Genomic DNA, 20,315 nt, shown 5'->3' on the forward strand with positions numbered 1-20,315 from the left:
CATTTCAAACAAGATTACTGTATTTGTTTTGTACAATTTAAAAAAAGGAAGGGAGCACCTTGCAAAAGTTTGGGCACCCTGTGACATTTGAGCTCTCAGACAATGTTTACCAGGTTAGGAAAGGCCAGGTGATGCAAATTTCAAAGCTTTATAAATACTCTGACTGCTGAAACCCTGTCCCAACAATCAGCAGCCATAGGCTCCTCTAAACAGCTGCCTAGCACTCTGAAAACTAAAATAACTGATGTCCACAAAGCAGGAAAAGGCTATAATAAGATAGCAAAGTGTTTTCAGGTAGCTGTTTCCTCTGTTTGTAATGTAATTAAGAAATGGCAGTAAACAGGAACTGTGGAGGTCAAGTTGAGATCTGGAAGACCAAGAAAACCTTCCGAGAGAACTGCTCATGGGGATAAAGGGCTTTTTTTGGGGAGTTTTTCCTTATCCGCTGTGAGGGTCCAAAGGACAGAGGGATGTTGCATGCTGTAAAGCCCTCTGAGGCAAATTGTTATTTGTGATATTGGGCTTTATGAATAAAATTGATTGATTGATTGTTAGAAAGGCAAACCAAAACCCCCGTTTGTCTGCAAAAGACCTGCAGGAAGATTTAGCAGACTCTGGAGTGGTGGTGCACTGTTCTACTGTGCAGTGACACCTGTACCAATATGACCTTCACGGAAGAGTCATCAGAAGAAAAGCTTTCCTGTGTCCTCACTACAAAATTCAGTGTCAGAAGTTTGCAAAGGAACATCAAAACAAGCCTGATGCTTTCTGGAAACAAGTGCTGTGGACTGATGAAGTTAAAATAGAACTTTTTGAACGCAGTGAGCAAAGTAATGTTTGGAGAAAAAAGGGGGCAGAATTTCATAAAAACTACATGGAAGTGGATTGATCATGCTTTGGGCTTGTGTTGCAGCCAGTGGCACGGAGAACATTTCACAGGTAGAGGGAAGAATGGATTCTGTTAAATTCCAGCAAATTCTGGAAGCAAACATCACAACATCTGTAAAAAAGAAGAAGAGAGGATGGCTTCTACAACAGGACATTTATCCTAAACACACCTTGAAATCCACAATGGACTTCCTCAAGAGGCGCAAGTTGAAGGTTTTGCCATGGCCCCCACAGTCCCCCGACCTAAACATCATTAAAAATCTGTGGATAGACCTCAAAAGAGCAGTGCATGCAAGACGGCCCAAGAATCTCACAGAACTAGGAGCATTTTGCAGGAAGAATGGGTGAAAATCCCCCAAACAAGAATTGAAAGACTCTTAGCTGATTACAAAAAGTGTTTAGAAGCTGTGATAACTGCCAAAGGGGGCGCTACTAAGTACTGACCATGCAGGGTGCCCAAACTTTTGCTTCAGGCCCTTTTCCTTTTTTGTTGTTTTGAAACTGTAACAGATTGACATAAAAAAATAATCTTGCTTAAAGCATCATATAAATGTGTCATCTTTAGCATTTTGCCTTTTGGAAATCAGTTCATCTTTTACTTAACTATTCACAATGAACGAAAACATTTGCATGCAACTGTAGCTATATAATATGGTGAAATTATCACCCTTTATTATCCCCTGTCCTAACAATCACTATCCAGGGTTTGGTTGAAATAAACCCTTCATTAACCCAGTTGGATGTGACAATATGTTCATTCAAATATACACTAAAATGTTTATTTAAATGAAGTCTGGTGGGTTTGGTGATAGTGATTTCAGGGCTGTTTCTGATTAAACAAAAAGGATCTTACTCTTTAACAAAAAGGTCCATGTCTGTAGGGATCCTTTTACATAATGTTGTCCAACACTTAGATTGACAATCTGAGCCTGTCAGTGGCAAAACAAACATAAATACAAACAGAATCAGATAAAGAAGAGACTGAAGAAATGAGATACTTAAAGGGTGAATCTGATATTTTCTTATGTCAAAGTGGTTATGATATTCTTACTTTTGATTCCCAGTCTCCAGCCAAGCCTCATAAATGCTCATCTTCCGTACCACCCAGTTTAAACGTCCAGTGACAGAGGAGACATTACACAGCTGAGTTGCACTGTTGCAACCGTGACAGGTAAACTCACCTCTATGTGTCGCATCAGTGGAGGTCTTCTTTACTTTAGGCAGGGGCGGCGAGTGTTTCTCCTCAGATTTCTGTCAGCAGCTGGAGGGAAATATGAGTTTGTCTGTAGGCTGATGGATCTCAGTGGTGAACTGAAGTGTTACATACATGCTTCTGTCAGCTATAGAGTTTATGATATCAGTATCTGAGATGGCTGGTGGAGGGACATTCATTTCAAGTCACTTTATCTTTTCAGTCTCATTACAGCTTTACGCTGTGAAACCAGACATGTGGAAGTAAATTCACGATTGAATTCACTTAACACCCATATATGAATGAAAAAATAAACACAACCCCACTTCCAAAACAAATAATTTAATATATTATGTATAATAATTATATACACAGGTTAACTTAACAAGGCTTTGTACAACTGTTATAAAATTGGTCCACGCACAGTCACCCACGTACATAAAGTACATGCACAAGGGCACAGATAGAGAGAAGGACAGACTGAGTCTAGATATGATTAAGACAAACATGGAGTCTGGTTGGATGACAGTGGTTGGCAGTACAGTTTGGTTCAGCTCCATTTAATTTTTTTTTCTCTTTCAGACTTTTAATGGGAGCGAAAGTACTGAAAATGTGAAAAGGAAAAATGCAAATATATCACTCAGGTAAGACTCTGTGGTTTTGGATTTAAGGAGGTTATTAACTCACTTTCAACTGCTCCCATGACAATACTCTTAGTAACACTGATATTATGTATTAACTGAGCCTCACTGTTGCACTAAGTGCTGAACATGTCTTGGCTCCATACTGCTGATATTGTACAGTTACCCAAATAGAAAAGAGAAGAATTTTGGCATGACTTCGCATAGCTGCCTTGAACACTTTGCTCCTCTGAAACAGGCATTAACTTCCTCAAAGCTCTGGCACTCCTCCCCCCACATACACAATACACACAGGGAAGCACAATAGGCTTGTGTTGAACACTTAGGGTTTGCATATTTTTATATGTCACTGACCCCATGCATGCATTTTTTTAGTCCATGGAAGCTTTGGCATAATGCCCGAGTCATGTCATCCACAGAGAGTGAGTTGTTTTGCTCCCACGGATCGATGAAGTTCCCTGTAGATCCACAGGAGGCTTTGGAAGAGCTTGTAAAGGGCTGAGAAGTAAACTGAGGTGAGGTTTCCTCTGAATTAGTGTACTGTGCTGTACTTAGGCCGGCAAGTGAGAGTGCATATGTGATATTTGCCCACGTGGATAAAAAGCAGTGGGGGAAGACACCAGCGCGTACAGCACAGTCGGTTTGCAGTGGAAAAACAAGTGGCTGATGACTGCTGTAGTCTTTGCTGGTGAGGGTTAGTTGTAACAGCAGCAGCCGGGCTCTGGAGTTGAATTTCAAATGTCTGATATGGCTTTCTCTTGTTTTTAACTCCTATTTTAAATTTACAATTGAAGGGTTTCATTCCAAAACATTATTTCAGTGATACATATTTAAGCCCATGTGTAGGATCTGAAAACTCCTTACTGTGGCACCATCTTGTGGCTGTATGAAGAATAGCATCGTAAAACACCGACTGCACAAGAGTTTCACAGAGATTGTTTCAAGTCCAACTTAATCAGAATCCTTTAGAGCCCCATTCAGGGCCTTCAACATTGCTCAGCAATCACCCGTACTTCTCTTTTTTGATGGAGCTCTGCATGTCAGTGTATGGCCTTCTTTTCACTTCAACATTTTGCATTCTGCCTTGTTCACTTCTTCTAAAAAAAAATATTTGCCATACAGCTGATGGTGAAGTGTCATGAAAAGTTAATGGATGAAAGCTCTCCAGGTGAAAAGTGTTTCCAGTTATAACGCTATAAAGGACTAGGTTATTGGCCTGACATCACCAGATCAATTTGCAAATGCAAATTAGTCTGCAACTTTTCAGTTCATGTTCGATTTCCAGGGGGCGTTATCAATGGCTGTAAATGGTCGTGACGTAAATCGTGATGTAGCACTGAGCAATGAACAGACTACAGCGTGCAGAAACGAGCTGTGATGGTATAGCATCAACATGTCTGTGAACGAGTGTTGCTGTTTTCACCATCAAATATACCACTCCTCTTTACTAAGCTAGGTTGATGCTCACTTTCCTGTGCAAGCCAGAAATAACATCTTTATGTATTTTGCATTAAGCAAAAAGATTCCATAAGTTGTCCGTCACCTTATCAAGGACACCCCATAACAGATTAACAACTGTTTGTCTGTCATCTCTGTCATGTCTGGTGGAAATGTGTTTGAAGTGGAGGGGGAGCAGACGCATCTACCAAAGCAAATGAAAACATGAGTTCACGGATTTGTCTGGTTCCCAGACTAACACTTTTAAAAATGGCAACATTTTATTACAAAATCTATTCATTTAAGTGGAATTGTTGTGATCAGTGGTTTGTTGGGGTGAAGTAAATCCTTGAATCTTCAATACTTGAAATTGCACCCGTGACCAATAGCAGAGAGGTATTGCAGAGTTGGAAAAGTCCAGAACACTGGAAGCTACTGTAGTTTATTAACTGTGTTGCACCATTCACTTAATTCAACCTCTCCTGCTGGAGGAAAATACTCCACGAACTGTGTGTCTTGTCAACTTTGTGTCCTGTCAATTAGCAAGCTACCTAGCTCAGAGATCCATTGTGACTAACACTAGTGTGAGTGTTGCTGGCTGGTTAGCATGTTAGCTTGCAAGCTACAGTAGTTCACCAACCTGCCTCTGCAAGTAAACATCATCTCACCAAGCTTCGAGCACCACCTATTTCATTTCCCTAATGATAGCAGTTCAAGCTCGGACTATGTGTACAACAGATGTGTATAAGCGTAGTATGTAAACATGTAAGCGAAAAATCAAAGGATCCCACGGGTATTTTTCCTGAGAAAGGTGATCAGATTTTGGTGAAAATTTCCTGGAAATACCAGGATCTCAATTTGCAGTGCTCAGCCCTAATGTTCTTTTCAAAATATAAAACAACATGGATAATTACATCTACAGTTATTTTGTAAGTAAAGGATTAAAGACAAATAGCTTCAAAAGTAGTTGAATAGTAGAATTTGTGTGTTAATTTCAGAGCGAGTTTCACATTTTTCAAATGGGGGTTTACTCATTTTGGAATGAAACTCTACAACTGCATACAATGTCAAAGCATTCCTTATCCATGAGATCACATCTCTAACGTCAGTGCCATTAAAAAGCCAAGAGGGAACAGTCACAATGAATATCCCTAAAGCAACATGACAGACACTTGGCTTTAGAAGCAGTGACAGGTGATCCACTGTTTGTGAGTAAAGGGCAGGTACTTTGTAACTGCATTAGTAGATGAAAAAGTCTGGTTAAACCACCACTGTGTGGCGACGCCATGCTCTCGTCTTGTCCCGCGGGTCCAGGTTTGATCTTCTCATGACCACAGCTTGAGATCCCGGGGATGTCTGATCTATCCATCCGGAGGAAGAGGAGGAGAGAGGGAGAGGATCCTGGGCAAGATGAGGGAGGGGACCTATTTGCTGAATTGACCCGGGACCTACAATTGATCCCTGAGGAACCCCAACACATCCATGCTGGCCTGGTGCTCCCTCAATGACTCTGATCACCTCCACCCTCTCTGCTCTCCATCCTCTGACTCTGTCCTCACTCCTTCCCAGCTCAAGATCCAAATTCATGGAAACAGCCCTTGTCCTCCCACCTCTGGTCTTCCTGTAGCGGACTGGAGCTGACTGATTCCAGTCTGGCTGCTGGGTCCCATAAAAGCTAGAAGCCTGGTAGAGGTTGGGAAGCCTGGTGGGGCAGATCCAGAAAGGGAGCGTGGGGTGTCCTCTGGCCAGATTGTGAGGCCTGAGATGGGAGGGAGGACTAGCCACTGTTGGGGGTCTTGTGTATGTGGAATGGATCTGATGGTGTGAGCAAACAAAACTTCTTGGACGTTGCGGTGCATTTCCCGGCAAGGTTGTCCTCCGCCTGCTCTCCCTTTCAATTTTTTTTGCACCGCTGCCTGTTCCATTTGTCACATCCTTTCCAGCCTCTTCCTCTCCAGCCACAGACTCTTTTCCCTCTGTGGTCTCTCTAGCATTCATCCTATTTTCCTTTTCATCCCTTTTTTCTTTTTTAGGAATGGTATGTTCTTCCTTGACTGCCTCTTCCTCTCTTCTGTCCTCTTCCTCCTCCCCTTCCCCTTCCTCTCCTCCCCTGAAGTTGCTGGCTTTGACTGGCTCGTGGTCGGAGTCTTCGTCTGTGCTGCTGCCCTGCAGGTGGGTACTGGGGCATTTTTTTCGTTTGCGGGTCACAGCAGAGATGATGGACATGGGCAGGAAGTCCTTGGCATTCAGGTCCTTCTTGGAGAGCGAAGAAATCTGAAAGGTTCAAATTCCAGTCAAATGATGGTCACACCATACTTGATATTCCAGAATCCATTATCCTATTCCGAGAATATAAGTACAAATAAAAATGTCTTGCTTACCTTTGACTTAAGTGAATCGCTGGTGGTGGAATCTATTAGACAGGAAAGATGAGGATTAGAACCATGTCATCATCGGACAAGTGTTGGTAGTAGTGTTAGGAGTGGTACAAAGGCGTGACATCTGCCTAATCACAGCACACACTACCAGTACTGCAACCTTTCAGGAGAACTCCAGCCATTATCGGAGGATTCGTCTTTACAGTCAACTGCAGTTTTCTCTGATTTATTCTAATTAGCAAAAATGGCTAGAGTTTCCTTTAACGTCATCAAGACAGAGCAGTGATGGTACATTGGTGGCACAACATGACTGATGGAAAGAAAATGAATGGGGAAATAAATCCAAGTGCAAAGGAAACACCAAACACAAACACACAAGGAGAAAGACCTGGTCCTACCGAAGAGGCTGATCCACAGTCTCAGCTAGAGAAAGAGTGCAGAAAGGTCCGAAAAAAGAGAAATTGAGAAAAAGTAGGAAACATCATGAGTATACACAGGCAGAAAAATAACAGCTGGAGAAGAACAGAGATGTATTGCAAAGAAAAGACACTGAGCTGAGTGTCTAAAGCCTCGTTTCCACCAAGCAGTCCGGATCAGTTCGTTTCATATGTTTCTTTTTTGTTTGTTTGTTTTTTTGCGTTTCCATGGTTAAAAGTTGTGGATAGAACCAACAGAACTGTTCACTTCCATCCCGTTTTTTGTTAGCCCTTTTTTTGAGGTACAGAGCACACTGACCTGATACTAAAAGGTTGAGCTAGAAACACTCCAGTCCATTGACTGGTCAAGAGAGAGTCGTCACTCGTGCTCAACAAGGACTCAATGCACAAACCAAAAACCCACTGTTAAAATATCCCATTGATTCCAACACAGACTTTAAATACTCTAGCCTGATCTTTTTGTTCCAAAATAGTCTCGCAACCCTGTTCTGTGGACAATCAGCGAGGTGCAGATGTTCCTCTGCATCGCTGTTGAAGAGGAAATACAGTGAGAGCTGGATGGAGCAGAAATGTGACTATTACATCAATTAAAACCCCTCCTACATTCAAGAGTACCGTCTGTGGAAGAAACTGGAAGCAACTATTACACAGGGGCAAGTAAAAATTGACTTTGGCCCAACTTTGCCTGACTGGGCAAGTGAAAAAAAAAAGCTATTAATGTTGAACCCTGCACCTTCATCATACTATCAGTTAATCCAATAAATAAGTTGGATTCTCTCATAGTGAACAAGTATCTCTATGACAATATGAATATGACAGATTAGATTATGACACTTCCTTACCTGATGCCTCTCCTGGCATGCCTGGCCTGCCGATGTTGGACAGCAGATGGTCAATGTTGGGCACAGGCTGCATGTCCCGCTTATCCTCTGGGGCCTACCCATACACACACACACACATCCAGAAATGCACAACCATACCCAAAATAAAAGTGCAGAGTACAAATGAGGACATCTGAGTACAAACAATCCCTGTATTCATGACACACTCGGCTCTTTGCACCAATAAAGCCACCGCTGTAGTCATACCTTTTCTTCCTTATCGAGCTCTCCGTTAGTGAAGAACCAGTCATGCTGTTGAAATAAAACAAGTATCCCCGACATCAATTTAAAACACATAACAAGTGAAGAATGGTGCACTATTTTTTGACTTGAAGGAAGCAACTATTGGTTCTTACGTGGAGGATTAGTGTCTCCACTATTTTGTAGCGATCAGGCATGTGGGTGACCATGTCGGTCATATTGTCCTCTGACGTCCTCACCAGAGTGGGACCAAACACCAGAGCCAGGTTTCTTGGCTCCATCTGGAAATTATATCAAAGTTATGTTTATGTCTGGCTCCATGAATAACCAGGACACAAAAATCTAGCTGCTTATTACAAGGGGTTGGATTACCTTATTCTTTTCAGAGTGATCGGCCACCTTCTTGAGGTGACCCACCAGGAACTTTAGGGTGTGATAGTAGTGATCTGGGAGGTCATGGATCTGGATAAAGAAGAGGATAAAAAGATTGATTGGATTTTAAAGTGAAACAGAGAGAATCTAAGACAAACATATTTATTGTTCTATATTCTGCTGCCGTCCTTTGATACACACCAGTTTCTTCATGGTCTTCAGTCTGTCCTCTGCGTCCTCTATCCGGTTGGCATCAATGAAATCATTGTATTTGTCTGTAGACAGAGAAGGCATATCTATATTACTGAAAGACATTTGTATGGTCATTTCCACATGCAAACAACAGGCAGAAATAGGGGGAAATAATCCAGTGGCATCCCACCTTTTATATTCTATACTACATACATTCATTGTGAAACATGCTATACTTCACAATAAACAAATGACTGGACGCACCATCAGTAAACAGCGGCTCAGGCAGTTTTCGGAAGAACGATTTGAGCAGGCTGCTGATTACATTCAGGTCCTGCCATCTCTGTGGACACAGAAAGGGTTAAGTTAAGAGGGCTTAATATTTCCAGTGCAGCATTAAAAAAAATGACACACCTTATCTAACAAAATGATTCTTGGTACAAAAATACTGTTATGTATGACACCAGCTGACACGTTAACAGGTTTAAAAATCTTTAATTCTGTGTGATAAAATATGTAAGCCTTTTGCCACGTATCCTGCACACCTCTTCAGCAGTGTTGATGTCCATGCCTTTGTTGAGATGCTCCTGCAGGTTGGACACCATGGCGTTGTTCCCCGGCACCCGGTAGATGCCAGTGTATTCCAAACCCGTCTCCTCCACCACACCACAGCACATCTCGACGATCAGAGGGACAAACTGTGAAGAGATGGACAGAGATGGAGGGAGGGAGGTGCAGACAAAAAATAAGGGCAAATTGGTGGAAAACAGAAAGAGGAAAGTAAGTGTGGTGTTTGTAAATTCTACTTAAACTGAAGCGGCTGGATACCAGTCCAACAAATCAGACACAATTCTACTTAAAGCACTGAGATGATGCTGTATTCTAACATTCAAATGACACCCTTAGGCATGTGACAACATTGCTTCTACAAAGGCCCCTGCTTATCAGGGTCCAAAATTAACACCTGCCAAGTGCCAAATGCGGGTAGATTTTCCTTTTGGCGAGTATTCATACCAAAATAGTCATGTATGAAAGAAACTGTGCTAAGAGTCTCTACCACGTTTTGGTGTTATTTAGGGGTACGCTGCTCTGCTGCTCCTCTCCTGTCAGTGTCGGAGTTTCAAGACACACACAGACTAGTGATGTGTATTTATGCGCTTCTAAACATCCCCTACTTAAAGTTTGTATCCAACAAAATACCTTATTATTTTAATGAAATGTACTAAAACAAATGTATATGTGAGACAAAAAGGCAATTTATTATTTTAGCAGATTAAAAAATGAGCTTGGCCAGTGGATTTTTTTCATCTACCAGTCCTCTTGGCCAGTGAGTCAAAAAGTGAATTTTGGACACTGCTGCTTATCTTCCAAGTATGTATGTCACTAGTTAAAAAAGTTAAAGTTAAAAACTAAAAACTAATAATGACACCATGATAAGCTAAGAATTAATCCCACAATATTAAATGGAAACCAGTGCTAACTTAAATAAGTTAAGAGTCAGTTCTGACCTCTGTTCCACTTCTTAAAGTTCATCATTCAATATTCTAGATGTAAAGTGTCCACTATGTGGTTAGTGTTCTCTTTTTGTCTACATATGACATGACTTTTTTAGACAGAAGTAGAATTCATGCTATTTTTATGCTCTGAATCATGTTGTTGGTGTATTTGTTCATCTTTCATCGGAAACCACTGTAGGCTTACTTTATGGTTGACAGCAGGCTGACAGTCCTCCAGTCGCACACCAAAAGCCTTCGGACTGCCTGTCTTCTTGGCCTTCTTCATGATGTTGATGCCCCACAGCGCCTTGTTGTCATCTGCACGCGTGCACACACACACACACACACACACATGGTCACACATTCAAACTTGGTATTTATATCCACATGGAAAAATAACTTTGTACGGACACAAAAAATTGACGGTTTGATAACTGGCCAATGGTGCTAGCTGCTCTATAGCACACCTAAATCAAATACAGGTGTTGGGGAATATTGGTTTTGCTAACTGAATGACATGTAAGTGTGTAAGATGCCTTGTGTACAAAGCAAGAGGACAGGAGGATTGAAATTTTGACCTCTTGGTGACATTGAATGTAAACTCAGAGTATCCCCAATCTGGACACAGACTGAAACCCTTCATGTGTACTAACAACAACATCCCAGTTTTGCCCTTATATAGTTGTAAGTTCACTTATCAGAAACTAGCAACCCTGTGACTTTGGGACACATTTTTATTGTCCATCAATGGCATTTTTAAAGTGTACATTTACTGTACGCTGCAACGTGTAGTTACATTTCTGGAGAGGTGCACGTCAGGCTATGACATAGGTATGGCACTGATTCAGTGCAAAAATATAAATCCTGCTTAAGAGCCAAATGTCCTCAAATTCTAGAAAGTGGCCCCTGGCTTCCTCTCATTTGCAAAATTGGCCCTCAGGCAAAGCAAGTTGAGTAGTCCTGGTGTAGGAGAACTACAGTGGCCATGGATGGCCATTTCTAGAGCCAGTGTTTGGTTTGTTTTTTGAAACAACATGGCGGACTCCGTGGAACAGGACCCGCTCCATATGTAGATATAAACCGCTCAGTCTGAGGTAACCAAAATTCAATTCTTTGTTACAGGTCATTTGACACTAATAAAAACATAGTGAAGAATATTATATTCCATTTCTGCCAATAGTACATGTATCATATAAAGTATGATGTATAGTATGAAGGGAGTCTATTTAGTTTTGCAGGTATTTGGTCATAAACCAAAGTATCGGACAAAATGAAATCTTGACGTCATTTTCCATTCTTCGAGTCACACTGCTAGCATGGCTAAAGAGTCAGATGCCAATCTCAGTGTGTTTACCTCCCTACAGTTATCATTTGTTGTTTACTGGCAAACACAGGCCAGAGTCATGTTTGTACCCACCGGTTCTGGGGGTTCGGTTCACTGAGGTGTTGTCAGTCTTGGCCAGCAGGAAGGGAGGCATCATGCGATGGGCTCTAGGAGACGAGTCTGGCTTACTACCTGTCAGACTGTTCCCAGTGAGAGAAACAAAGACAGGTGAAGATAAAACGAATTGTGATTAGAGGTTATTTTTGAAGGTTAGGTTTAGTAAAGATTTCAGTAAATAAAGGGCTCTCTCAGGTCTTAATACCTTTAACAAATCTCTTTATGACCTCAGGTTTATGGTAAAAAAAAAAAGAGACATACGCTTTTATTCTTAGTTTATTCTACTTTTTGGAAACTGCCTTCAAAGTTATTGTCTGTGACAGGCTTGGAGCCCAAAGCTATGGTGACTCCTAATTATACAAAGGGTAAGGGACAGTTGTGATCAAGGCTTTCTGCTAAATAGAACCCAGCGTGCTGACCTGTGTTTTCTGTAGTCGTTGAGCTTCTTGTTGATGAGAGCTTGTCTTGAGAAACCAATCTCCTAGAGCAAATAGAGGTTACATATTAGTTCAGTATGTGTGTGTTTGTGTAAATTCCATAGGATTATCTGGGTATGACGCTCTAACCTCGTTGTCGGTCTTGCTGTTCTCCCTGATGACCTTGATCCAGGCCAGCATGTCATCCCTGTCCTCGGCCTGCAGCAGGTACTCGCAGAAATCTTGCGTGGTCAGCCTCAGGGTGTGCTTACGCTTGGTTTCACTGTAGGCGATGTCGATCAGGCAGCCGCGGATGCTGATTGGAGGATGCTCGTCTTGGCTGGGCCCCGCCCCTGCCCCGTGAAGGACGGCTTCTCGCTTGTCCTTGTAGAGGAAGAGCGAATGGGAACGGAGTACGGAGAAGACCCGCTTCCATGGTCGCATGCCACCCCCTACTTTCTACAATGACGACATATAGAAACAAGAACACAACACTGAAAAGACCAAATCAGTGTGACGTCATGCTAAAAACAACAACTTCCGAAATATGTCAAATTGGCATATTTGTTGATTTCTGTTGTCTTTTTCAACTTTAACTGTAACGTTTCAAGATATATAATTTATAGTCCCACCTATCTGACATTTCTGCTGTGTTAATTTACATATTGTGTTACCTTGCTAGCAACTTTAATAAACCCAATCGTTGGAATATTGCTTCACTTTATCTTACACACTAACCAATCGAGACAACAGCAGGCCGGCAACTCCGGTGTTCTCCCAAGTAAGATTACTGTTTTTGTCAGTAGAGTCTTGTGGCTTTATGCTTTCGATCCTCGTCGGAAAGGGCTGTATGACGGCAATGTAAAACAGTGAATATATTCTAAATATAGCATACATTTAAAGGTCCAGTGTGTAGGATATAGTGGCATCTAATGTCAAACTGCAGAAATCAAAATTCTTCTGTGTGCCAACCATGTAGCAGAACTACTGTAACATCTACCTGGCATCTGTAAACTGTAGCCTTTACTCTGTTTTTGCATCATAAACTGAGCTAACATGATATTATGTAAGTAGGCATCAAATGTATATGTAAGACTATTTTACCAATAATTATAAAATTATCGTGACTGAGTTTTTAATCATCTCAGGAAGCTTAATTAGCTAACTTTAGCTAGCTACAGGTGATTAAGTCGCCCTGATAGCTCAGCTAAGAAAATTGACAGCTGTTGAGTAGAAATGAGGAATCTGCTTCTGTCTGAAATCAATGACCCGTGTTTATAAAACTACAATGATTTCCACGTAGTAAATCTGCCAACATTATTATTGTAAAATGCAGCTGTGCTTTAGTAGGATGGAGAGCTTGAGAGGTGCAGTGACAGTGTTTATGGAGGCATCAGTTTTCTCGAAGTGTGTAAAAGCAGTGTGTTGTACCTTTCCCTTCTCTGTGAGGATCTGTTTGTAGTGCAGCCAGCCTTCCTTGCGAACATCACTGAAGGTGATGGTTCCCAGTTCAGAGGTGGAGTGGCGTTTGGAGCGGGCCTCCTCCTGGGCTCGCAGGCTCTCCAGAGACTGAAACACAGTTTATGGGTGTTATGGGCTGCACACTAGATGGTGTTTGCTTGGTTGCTGGAATATGAAAATAATAGAAATATAAAGTACATGGATCGTCGGGTCTAATGATTACAACTGTGTTGAACACTCACCCCATCGGTGAAAAAGCTCTTGACCCTTTTTGGTAGTTTGCTGTGGAAGAGGAAGCACACAAGTTAGAGAAGCAGCACTTCTGAAGGGTTTCAAAGGGGTTGCTATGGACAGTTGTTTTTTTTTTTCTTTTTACAGAAATCACAGGTGAGCAGCTTTAGAAGAGAAATATGCATACTAAAAGTAAATAGTAATTTTTAATATGTAGCTTTACTCTTTAATGGGAATAAATTAATAGTACATATCACAGATGATGAATACTGTAAGTGCCACTCTGATTATTAAAGCTTTCTTTAGTGTAACTGATGTTTGTCAGTTTTGGGGAACCTCCTATATAGACTACTGGAACAAAACAAACTCATTTCTGGGACTTTAATAGGCCTGTTTTAGTAAAGAATGCTGCTGTGAGTTCTTACGAGAATACTCGGCCTTCTTCCCTGAAGGTGTTTAGACCCTCGTCACAGGACTTGGATCTCTCAGTGGTGATGGCCAACAGGTAAGAGGAGCGGCGACCTTTAATACTGCCTGAAGGGAGAGAAGACAAGTAAGACAGGGAAAGAGGAGGAGGAGACACAGAGGGTAAAACAATATGTAATGTATGGTAGTGACATGTGAAATGACAACAAGATAAGTGACTGAAGTGATTTGTTGTGAGAGTAACATTAGCCAGGCGGATGAATTAAGGGGTTAAACATGTACATACTGCATATTAAAGGAATACCATGACATTTGGATTTTTAGTTCAAATTTTTGGATACATCTTACCCTACAATACTAACAGCATGCACTGTCCCTTTGTTATCAGGCACATTTAAATGAAAATTAAGAGAATGTATTGCCAATGTATTAAGCATACCGTGAGGACAACACCTTTAACTCTGAAACTTTTTTTATGATTGTAGCATTTTTCAAATCATTTTGATGCCATATAACAAGACAATCAACTATGAGCCAAGATGGGTTTTGGGGGCGAAACATGCAATCATAAATAAAATCTTAAAATTCTATTCTGTTGCATGGCAAACACTAAAGCTACAAGACAAAGACTAAAGACCAGAATTTGCTGAAACTTAATAATACATTTACTTTAAAGGGGACCTATTGTGTTTTGCTTATTTTCTGTCATATGTTATGTTACAATGTCGCATGTTCATATTAAATGTGGCCAAAATTTCAAATAATGAGGTAATTGTATGTAAAAGTAATCCCTGTGAGCAAAAACCTTAGGCTTCAGATGGTTTTAATACTGACAAGCTGACATCAGCTCATAAAGGATTTCTTTATATGGTGATTTGCTCCAGGCATGTCACTGCCAGTGTTTACATTACGTAGCCTACACATGTAGCTACATGTTAACGTCAAGGAGACATGTAATCTTGGTTGCCGATATTGTTATTTCTGCCCAATTTTGATTCATATTCCTGTTGCGTTTAGGAGCTTTTAGTGGTGATCTCTAAGGGAGAAAATGCCACTATTCACAGTCATTCCCTGGCTGCAAGCATAATGCTACATGTAGCTACATGCTAATGTCAACCTGTAATCTTGGTTGCTGATGTTAAGATTTTGGTTTAGAAGCTTTTATTGGTGATTTTTCAAGGAAGAAGGTGCTGCTATCCTCTGTACACCCGCTGAGAACGTGCAGAGACATTGAGATGTGGAAGATCCAGAAACGCTGACCAATAAGAGCACACTGGGCTTTTTCAAGAGGGGGGCTCAAAGAGACAGGCGCTAAAACAGACAGAGGGTGAATACACGTGTTCCAACACAGACAGTATGAGGAATATAAAGTGTGTTTTGGTCACTAAAGCCTGCAAACATGTTCTACTAAAAGCCCAACCAAAGTATGAACCCAACATTGAGCATAAGAGGTCCCCTTTTAGTCATTTCCCTTTTGGACAACTGCGGTTACTGTGCTCCCAACTGCAGCAACAAAGCATTCTGAATTTGTTCCAGCTCTGATTTGCATTACTGATAGTGTTTACAACCATCTGCACTACCAAATTGATAAAAAAACATGTCTATATTAAAGAGAATGTAGAATCTCATTAAAAGAAAACATTCAGTGGTTTGAATGAGTGGTAACAAATACTTCTGGAGCGAGTGGCCCATATCTTATGTGTGTCACTGTGTTTTTAGATACCAGTAGAAAGTGCCAAAGTCAGAGATTTTCAAATTCTACACACAGTGGCTTTAAGTACTTCCTTATAAAGAGATGAATTCTTGGGTTCAGATTTTGTTTCCCTAAAAAACGAGGGGAATTCTTCATTTGCAAATGTCACTGTACTCCTTTAAGATGAGTCTGAGGCTGAGGCTAGACAAATATATCAGTGTGCCAAAATAAAGGCATTACATAACTGCTTGTCATTTTGATTCAAAAACATTGGCCGTGATGTTTGGCAATGTCAGTTCCAGCATACTGGAGAACATACTGTATATTGGCCTAGCCTTGTGAAGCCTTCCAGTATTTAGAGTGGGTGAGAGAGACTCACTGCAGTCCTGAGAACGAAGTCGGACAAAGGGGGAGATGGAGGAGAGGGTGGGGGAGACACAGGTGGAAGTGAGGGTGGCCATAGTGGAGGCCTGGGAACTGGACACAACAGAGCGGGCTGGTACATAGCAGGCCTGTAGGTCAATACTAGGACTGGTGGGTTCATCTGCAAGTCATCATCACGGGTGAGCAACAAGGGATGAGAGATGATTAAACACACTGACAGGACAAGACAAGCTAAGAGTTTCCACAGGTGGTGTTTAGGTTGTTAGAACATCTCTGTGAGGCGAAGCAACTCTGGAGGCAGAAATAACCTTTGATGGAGAACCAGTTTTTCACAGGGAACATAAGTTACCTGACAAACCTGAATGCAGGAACAGACTATGTCAAAGAATTTAATTTGAATTCTAAGGCAAATTGCTCTCTGTATATTACTCTTTGTGAAGTTTGTGATGTACTTAACTGGAAAAAATAAATGAACATTTGAAGAACATTTTGCTGTGTAAACAATAGTGGTGTCAGTTAGATTTGTTAAGGTCAGAGCTTTGGAATATTAAATCATCCATCTTTGGTCACTTCATCTTAGCCTTTCTTATCCTTAGGTATGCATAAACTACAGGTTATAAACTTCTTTTTAAAATACAAAAATGTGACATTATCGGTTCTTTCATTGGAATCGGATGTTAGAAGCTGGTATTTATCGGATTTTTGTATTGTCTGAAAAAAAGAAATCCATATCGTATATACCTAGTATCAACAAGTCTGTATATTTTCAGTTTGTTGGCCTCAGCAGTTTTCCTCTCATACTCTTTTCCTTTTACACCAAGCTTCGGTCTACAGTTATGTTCTTTGGCCTGCTGACTGAACATCTAAGATTATTTCTGACCCCAGAGCAGCTATGTTTCTACGAAATGTTTCCACAACTTCAACTCCATCTACTGTTGCGTATTTACAGTATACAAACATTGGACACGTAACAACTCAAAAACATTCATCAACACAGATTTAAACACACAAAAAACTAAATGTACTGAGGGCACAAGCATTATGTTGACATGTATATGACACACACTGACAGGTATAAACACAAAATGTCGAAAAGGATATAAACACACAGACAGAACTTAAGTCTCACATACATCAAGTGAAATATATTTAAGAGCTCTGTAGCAACAGACAACATAATAACAGTTCCAAATATACAAAAATGTGCCTGTTAATGAATTTCATAAATTTCAGCAATTCATAACACTGAGATGGTGTAATGTTATCTCATCTTCTTAAAGACCTTTCTGAATTTTACACCACTTTTAATATTATAACCAATTGATGTAAACTTACATTACATTGTACTGCATTATCAGGACATTTTTTAGGTCAATTTCTTTACAGTGTTGACAAGATGTGTCATCTTCTGATAGCCAGAGCTGTTGCTACAGAGAAAAGGTCACTAACCTATGAAGGGAATAGAGGACAGGGAGTTGTATGCATGCTGTGCCAGGCTACCATTAGCCCTGCGGTTGGGGCCGGGCCCCCCAGCAACAGGAGAGGGGGTCCCTCGTGTGGGTTCCAAACCAGGGGGCTCCGGTGACTCCGCAGGTGTGGTGTAGTGGGGATGTCGAACAGCCTGAACAGGGGTGCGGCGGCCAGAGGGTGGCTTCTGCCTAAGGACCACCTCTTGATGCAGGGTGATGGGGGAGATGACCTCCCTGTCCTCACCCAGTCGGGCTCTTTCCTCCTCTGATGCAGACAGGGCGGGGGTAGACTGTGGCCTGGGTACCATCCCCCCCTCACTGTCTGCAGGGCTGCCGCTGCTGCCGGGGCTCCAGTTGAGGTGAGGGCCGCTGTAGCTGGGCTCTCTGAAGGAGTGGGCCTGCTGGAGGAGGTGGCCAGCTTTGCGAGAGAAAGAAGGGCTATAGCTTTTGTAGCCCACAAGCTCTTCATCTTTTACGCGCCTTGTCTGGGGTTCAGCTACTTGCTGACCTGACTGCCTGCCACTAGGAGGCACTGTGGAGGAGGCTGTGATGGAGGGTATCACTGTGGTTTTGTGCTGATGCCCTGCTGAAACTTTCTGCTCTCTGAATTTTGCCATTTGGGAGGCTTGTGCAGAGTGTTCATAGCGTGGCGACACCAGTGCAGAGGCTTGTGCCAGTGTTTCCACAGAACGCCCATAGTTATGCTCGTACTCTGCGTATGCTGCCAGGAGGCTCTCTGAACATGACCTGCTTCCTGGTCCTGACACACCACCCCAGCCCCCTAGCCAATAGGAATCATGGGAAGCAGCAGCTGCCTGGTGGTGGCACACGAGGGTTTCTCTTCTGCGTTGCTCAGCAGAGGTTGTGGAAGCAGGTGTGGGTCCGGGGCCGAGGGCCAATCCCAGTCCCAGCTCTGCTAAACAATCCTGAGATATACTGCGGTGGCGGGGGGACATGTGCTCTGCAGCTTCAGCTTGGCTGTAGTACCAGTCCGACAGAGCCTGGTGGCAGAGAGCATCGGTGTGAGTGCGGGCAGAGGCCGGCAGGCTGCTCTTCCGTGGTGGAGGCAGCGTTGCAGAGGCGATGGCAGCATTGTGGTTAGCAAAGTGAAAGTCCAGCACACTGATGGCTGAAGAGGAGCGGCCTCTGTGCCGCCCTGATGGGGCAAAGTGACCACTGGAATCCTCAGGACCTCCGGGCCAGCCGGAGGTGGGGGTAGAAGCAGCAGGGGGGCGGTTGTCCAGTGGAGAGGCGGCAGGGCCAGGTCGGCACTGCCAGTTGTCCAGGGGACTGTGGAGGTTGTGGCTGGGCTGTGGGGCAGTGGAGCTGGGCTTGGGAGAAGGGTAACAGAGAGGCGGCGGCGCAGGGAGGTTCTGGGCCTCACCTGAATATGGCTCATTGCCTTTCAGGTAGGCATCCTGGGAGTACGCCTGAGGACAAGACGGGTTAAGACACAGTGTAAACCATGAGAGAAGAGAGAAAAGAACAAAGATGAAGGGAACAGCTAGAGGGCAGAGTGAGGCAGATGCAACATATATCATGCAGCAATATTTTTTTCTTTTGTCCTGTAAAAACTAGATCGTTATCATGCAACCAACACTAAAACTATTTTTCCTTTATGGAAATTTGTGGCACTTTATGACTGTATGGAAGCCAATTTCAGCCAGTGTGCTGAAAAAAACGATCCTGTGTTTATACTGAGGACCTGTGTCAAAATAATAAACTTCTCATTATTTTGAGATACTAAGTCTTATTAAAGTATTAGAAGTATTTACAAGTATTGAGTCTTGTTTAAGTATACTTAAGTATTTTAAGACACTAAATTGTTATTTGTGATAATAAGTCATTTGAAATAAAGTTTCTCATTAATTTAAGCAAAGAAAGTTTTTCATTGTTTGTACTTAGTCCTTCTTTCAGGATACTGTGTCACTATTTTCAGATACCAAGTCATTATTTTAAATAAAGTTTCTCGTTATTTTAACATACTTAGTCAGTATTTGAAGATACTAAGTAAATAATTTATGATACTAAGTCATATATTGAGATACTTAGCCAATATTTTAAAATACTTAGTCATGATTTTAAGACACTAAATAATTTATGATAATTTAATAAAAAAAAAAAGTTAAATAAAAAATTCTACTAAATAATACTAGGGATCTTTGTTTTATAACATCGGCAGACAGGGGCTTCCACTGTAATGTTGCTGTATTTCTTGTCTATCTAAATAGACAATGCCATTAATTTATTTTATTCTATGCTTTGTCTTCCATTTTACTGTATTTCTAAATGTAATTATGACAATAATAATAATAATGATCATAAAAATCCATGTTTTTAATTGTTTGTCCTTCTTTCATGCAATCTTTGATACCCATCTGTTCAAACTCATTTTGTTGTATGTCGACTGATAACGGTACAATTCTATCTGCTCATGCACAATAACAGATTTCCGTGGCAATACACAATCCCTGCTATTATGCAAACAGCCTAGCTAACTGCTGAGACTTAACACACTGACGAGGTGAAAAGAAGGAAAGAAGAGAAAATAGAAGAAAGACAATACTCACACTTACCAACTGCAACACATCCTCATCTTTGGGCATAATGGAGAGCTCCAGAATGTTTTCACTATAAAAAAAAAAAAGAAAATATATTAACAAAATAAATAACAGGTCA

The 20,315-nt window shown here is 41.6% G+C and overlaps 1 protein-coding gene across 5 annotated transcripts in view; it reads right to left on the bottom strand.

Annotated features, from left to right (window-relative positions):
- Positions 1-2,426: 2,426 nt before the first annotated feature.
- LOC126399924 (rho GTPase-activating protein 23-like) overlaps positions 2,427-20,315 on the bottom strand; it is a 92,872-nt gene continuing 74,983 nt past the window's right edge. For 3 of the 5 annotated variants that reach the window (XM_050060265.1, XM_050060263.1, XM_050060262.1), the window contains exons 6-24: positions 20,207-20,267; positions 17,617-19,066; positions 16,163-16,327; positions 14,090-14,198; positions 13,676-13,715; positions 13,404-13,541; positions 12,123-12,431; positions 11,976-12,037; positions 11,533-11,639; positions 10,321-10,433; positions 9,165-9,317; positions 8,884-8,962; positions 8,629-8,702; positions 8,428-8,517; positions 8,211-8,336; positions 8,062-8,106; positions 7,816-7,909; positions 6,540-6,571; positions 2,427-6,432 (exon numbers count right to left, since the gene is read on the bottom strand). In XM_050060265.1, coding sequence (XP_049916222.1) covers positions 5,419-6,432; positions 6,540-6,571; positions 7,816-7,909; positions 8,062-8,106; positions 8,211-8,336; positions 8,428-8,517; positions 8,629-8,702; positions 8,884-8,962; positions 9,165-9,317; positions 10,321-10,433; positions 11,533-11,639; positions 11,976-12,037; positions 12,123-12,431; positions 13,404-13,541; positions 13,676-13,715; positions 14,090-14,198; positions 16,163-16,327; positions 17,617-19,066; positions 20,207-20,267 — 4,261 coding nt within the window. In that variant the 3' untranslated portion in view covers positions 2,427-5,418. The remainder of the gene's footprint in view (positions 6,433-6,539; positions 6,572-7,815; positions 7,910-8,061; positions 8,107-8,210; positions 8,337-8,427; positions 8,518-8,628; positions 8,703-8,883; positions 8,963-9,164; positions 9,318-10,320; positions 10,434-11,532; positions 11,640-11,975; positions 12,038-12,122; positions 12,432-13,403; positions 13,542-13,675; positions 13,716-14,089; positions 14,199-16,162; positions 16,328-17,616; positions 19,067-20,206; positions 20,268-20,315) is intronic. The other 2 variants (XM_050060264.1, XM_050060266.1) reach the window with 2 other exon arrangements.

Source organism: Epinephelus moara, chromosome 13, assembly GCF_006386435.1.
Source record: "Epinephelus moara isolate mb chromosome 13, YSFRI_EMoa_1.0, whole genome shotgun sequence".
Classification (NCBI taxonomy): domain Eukaryota; kingdom Metazoa; phylum Chordata; class Actinopteri; order Perciformes; family Serranidae; genus Epinephelus; species Epinephelus moara.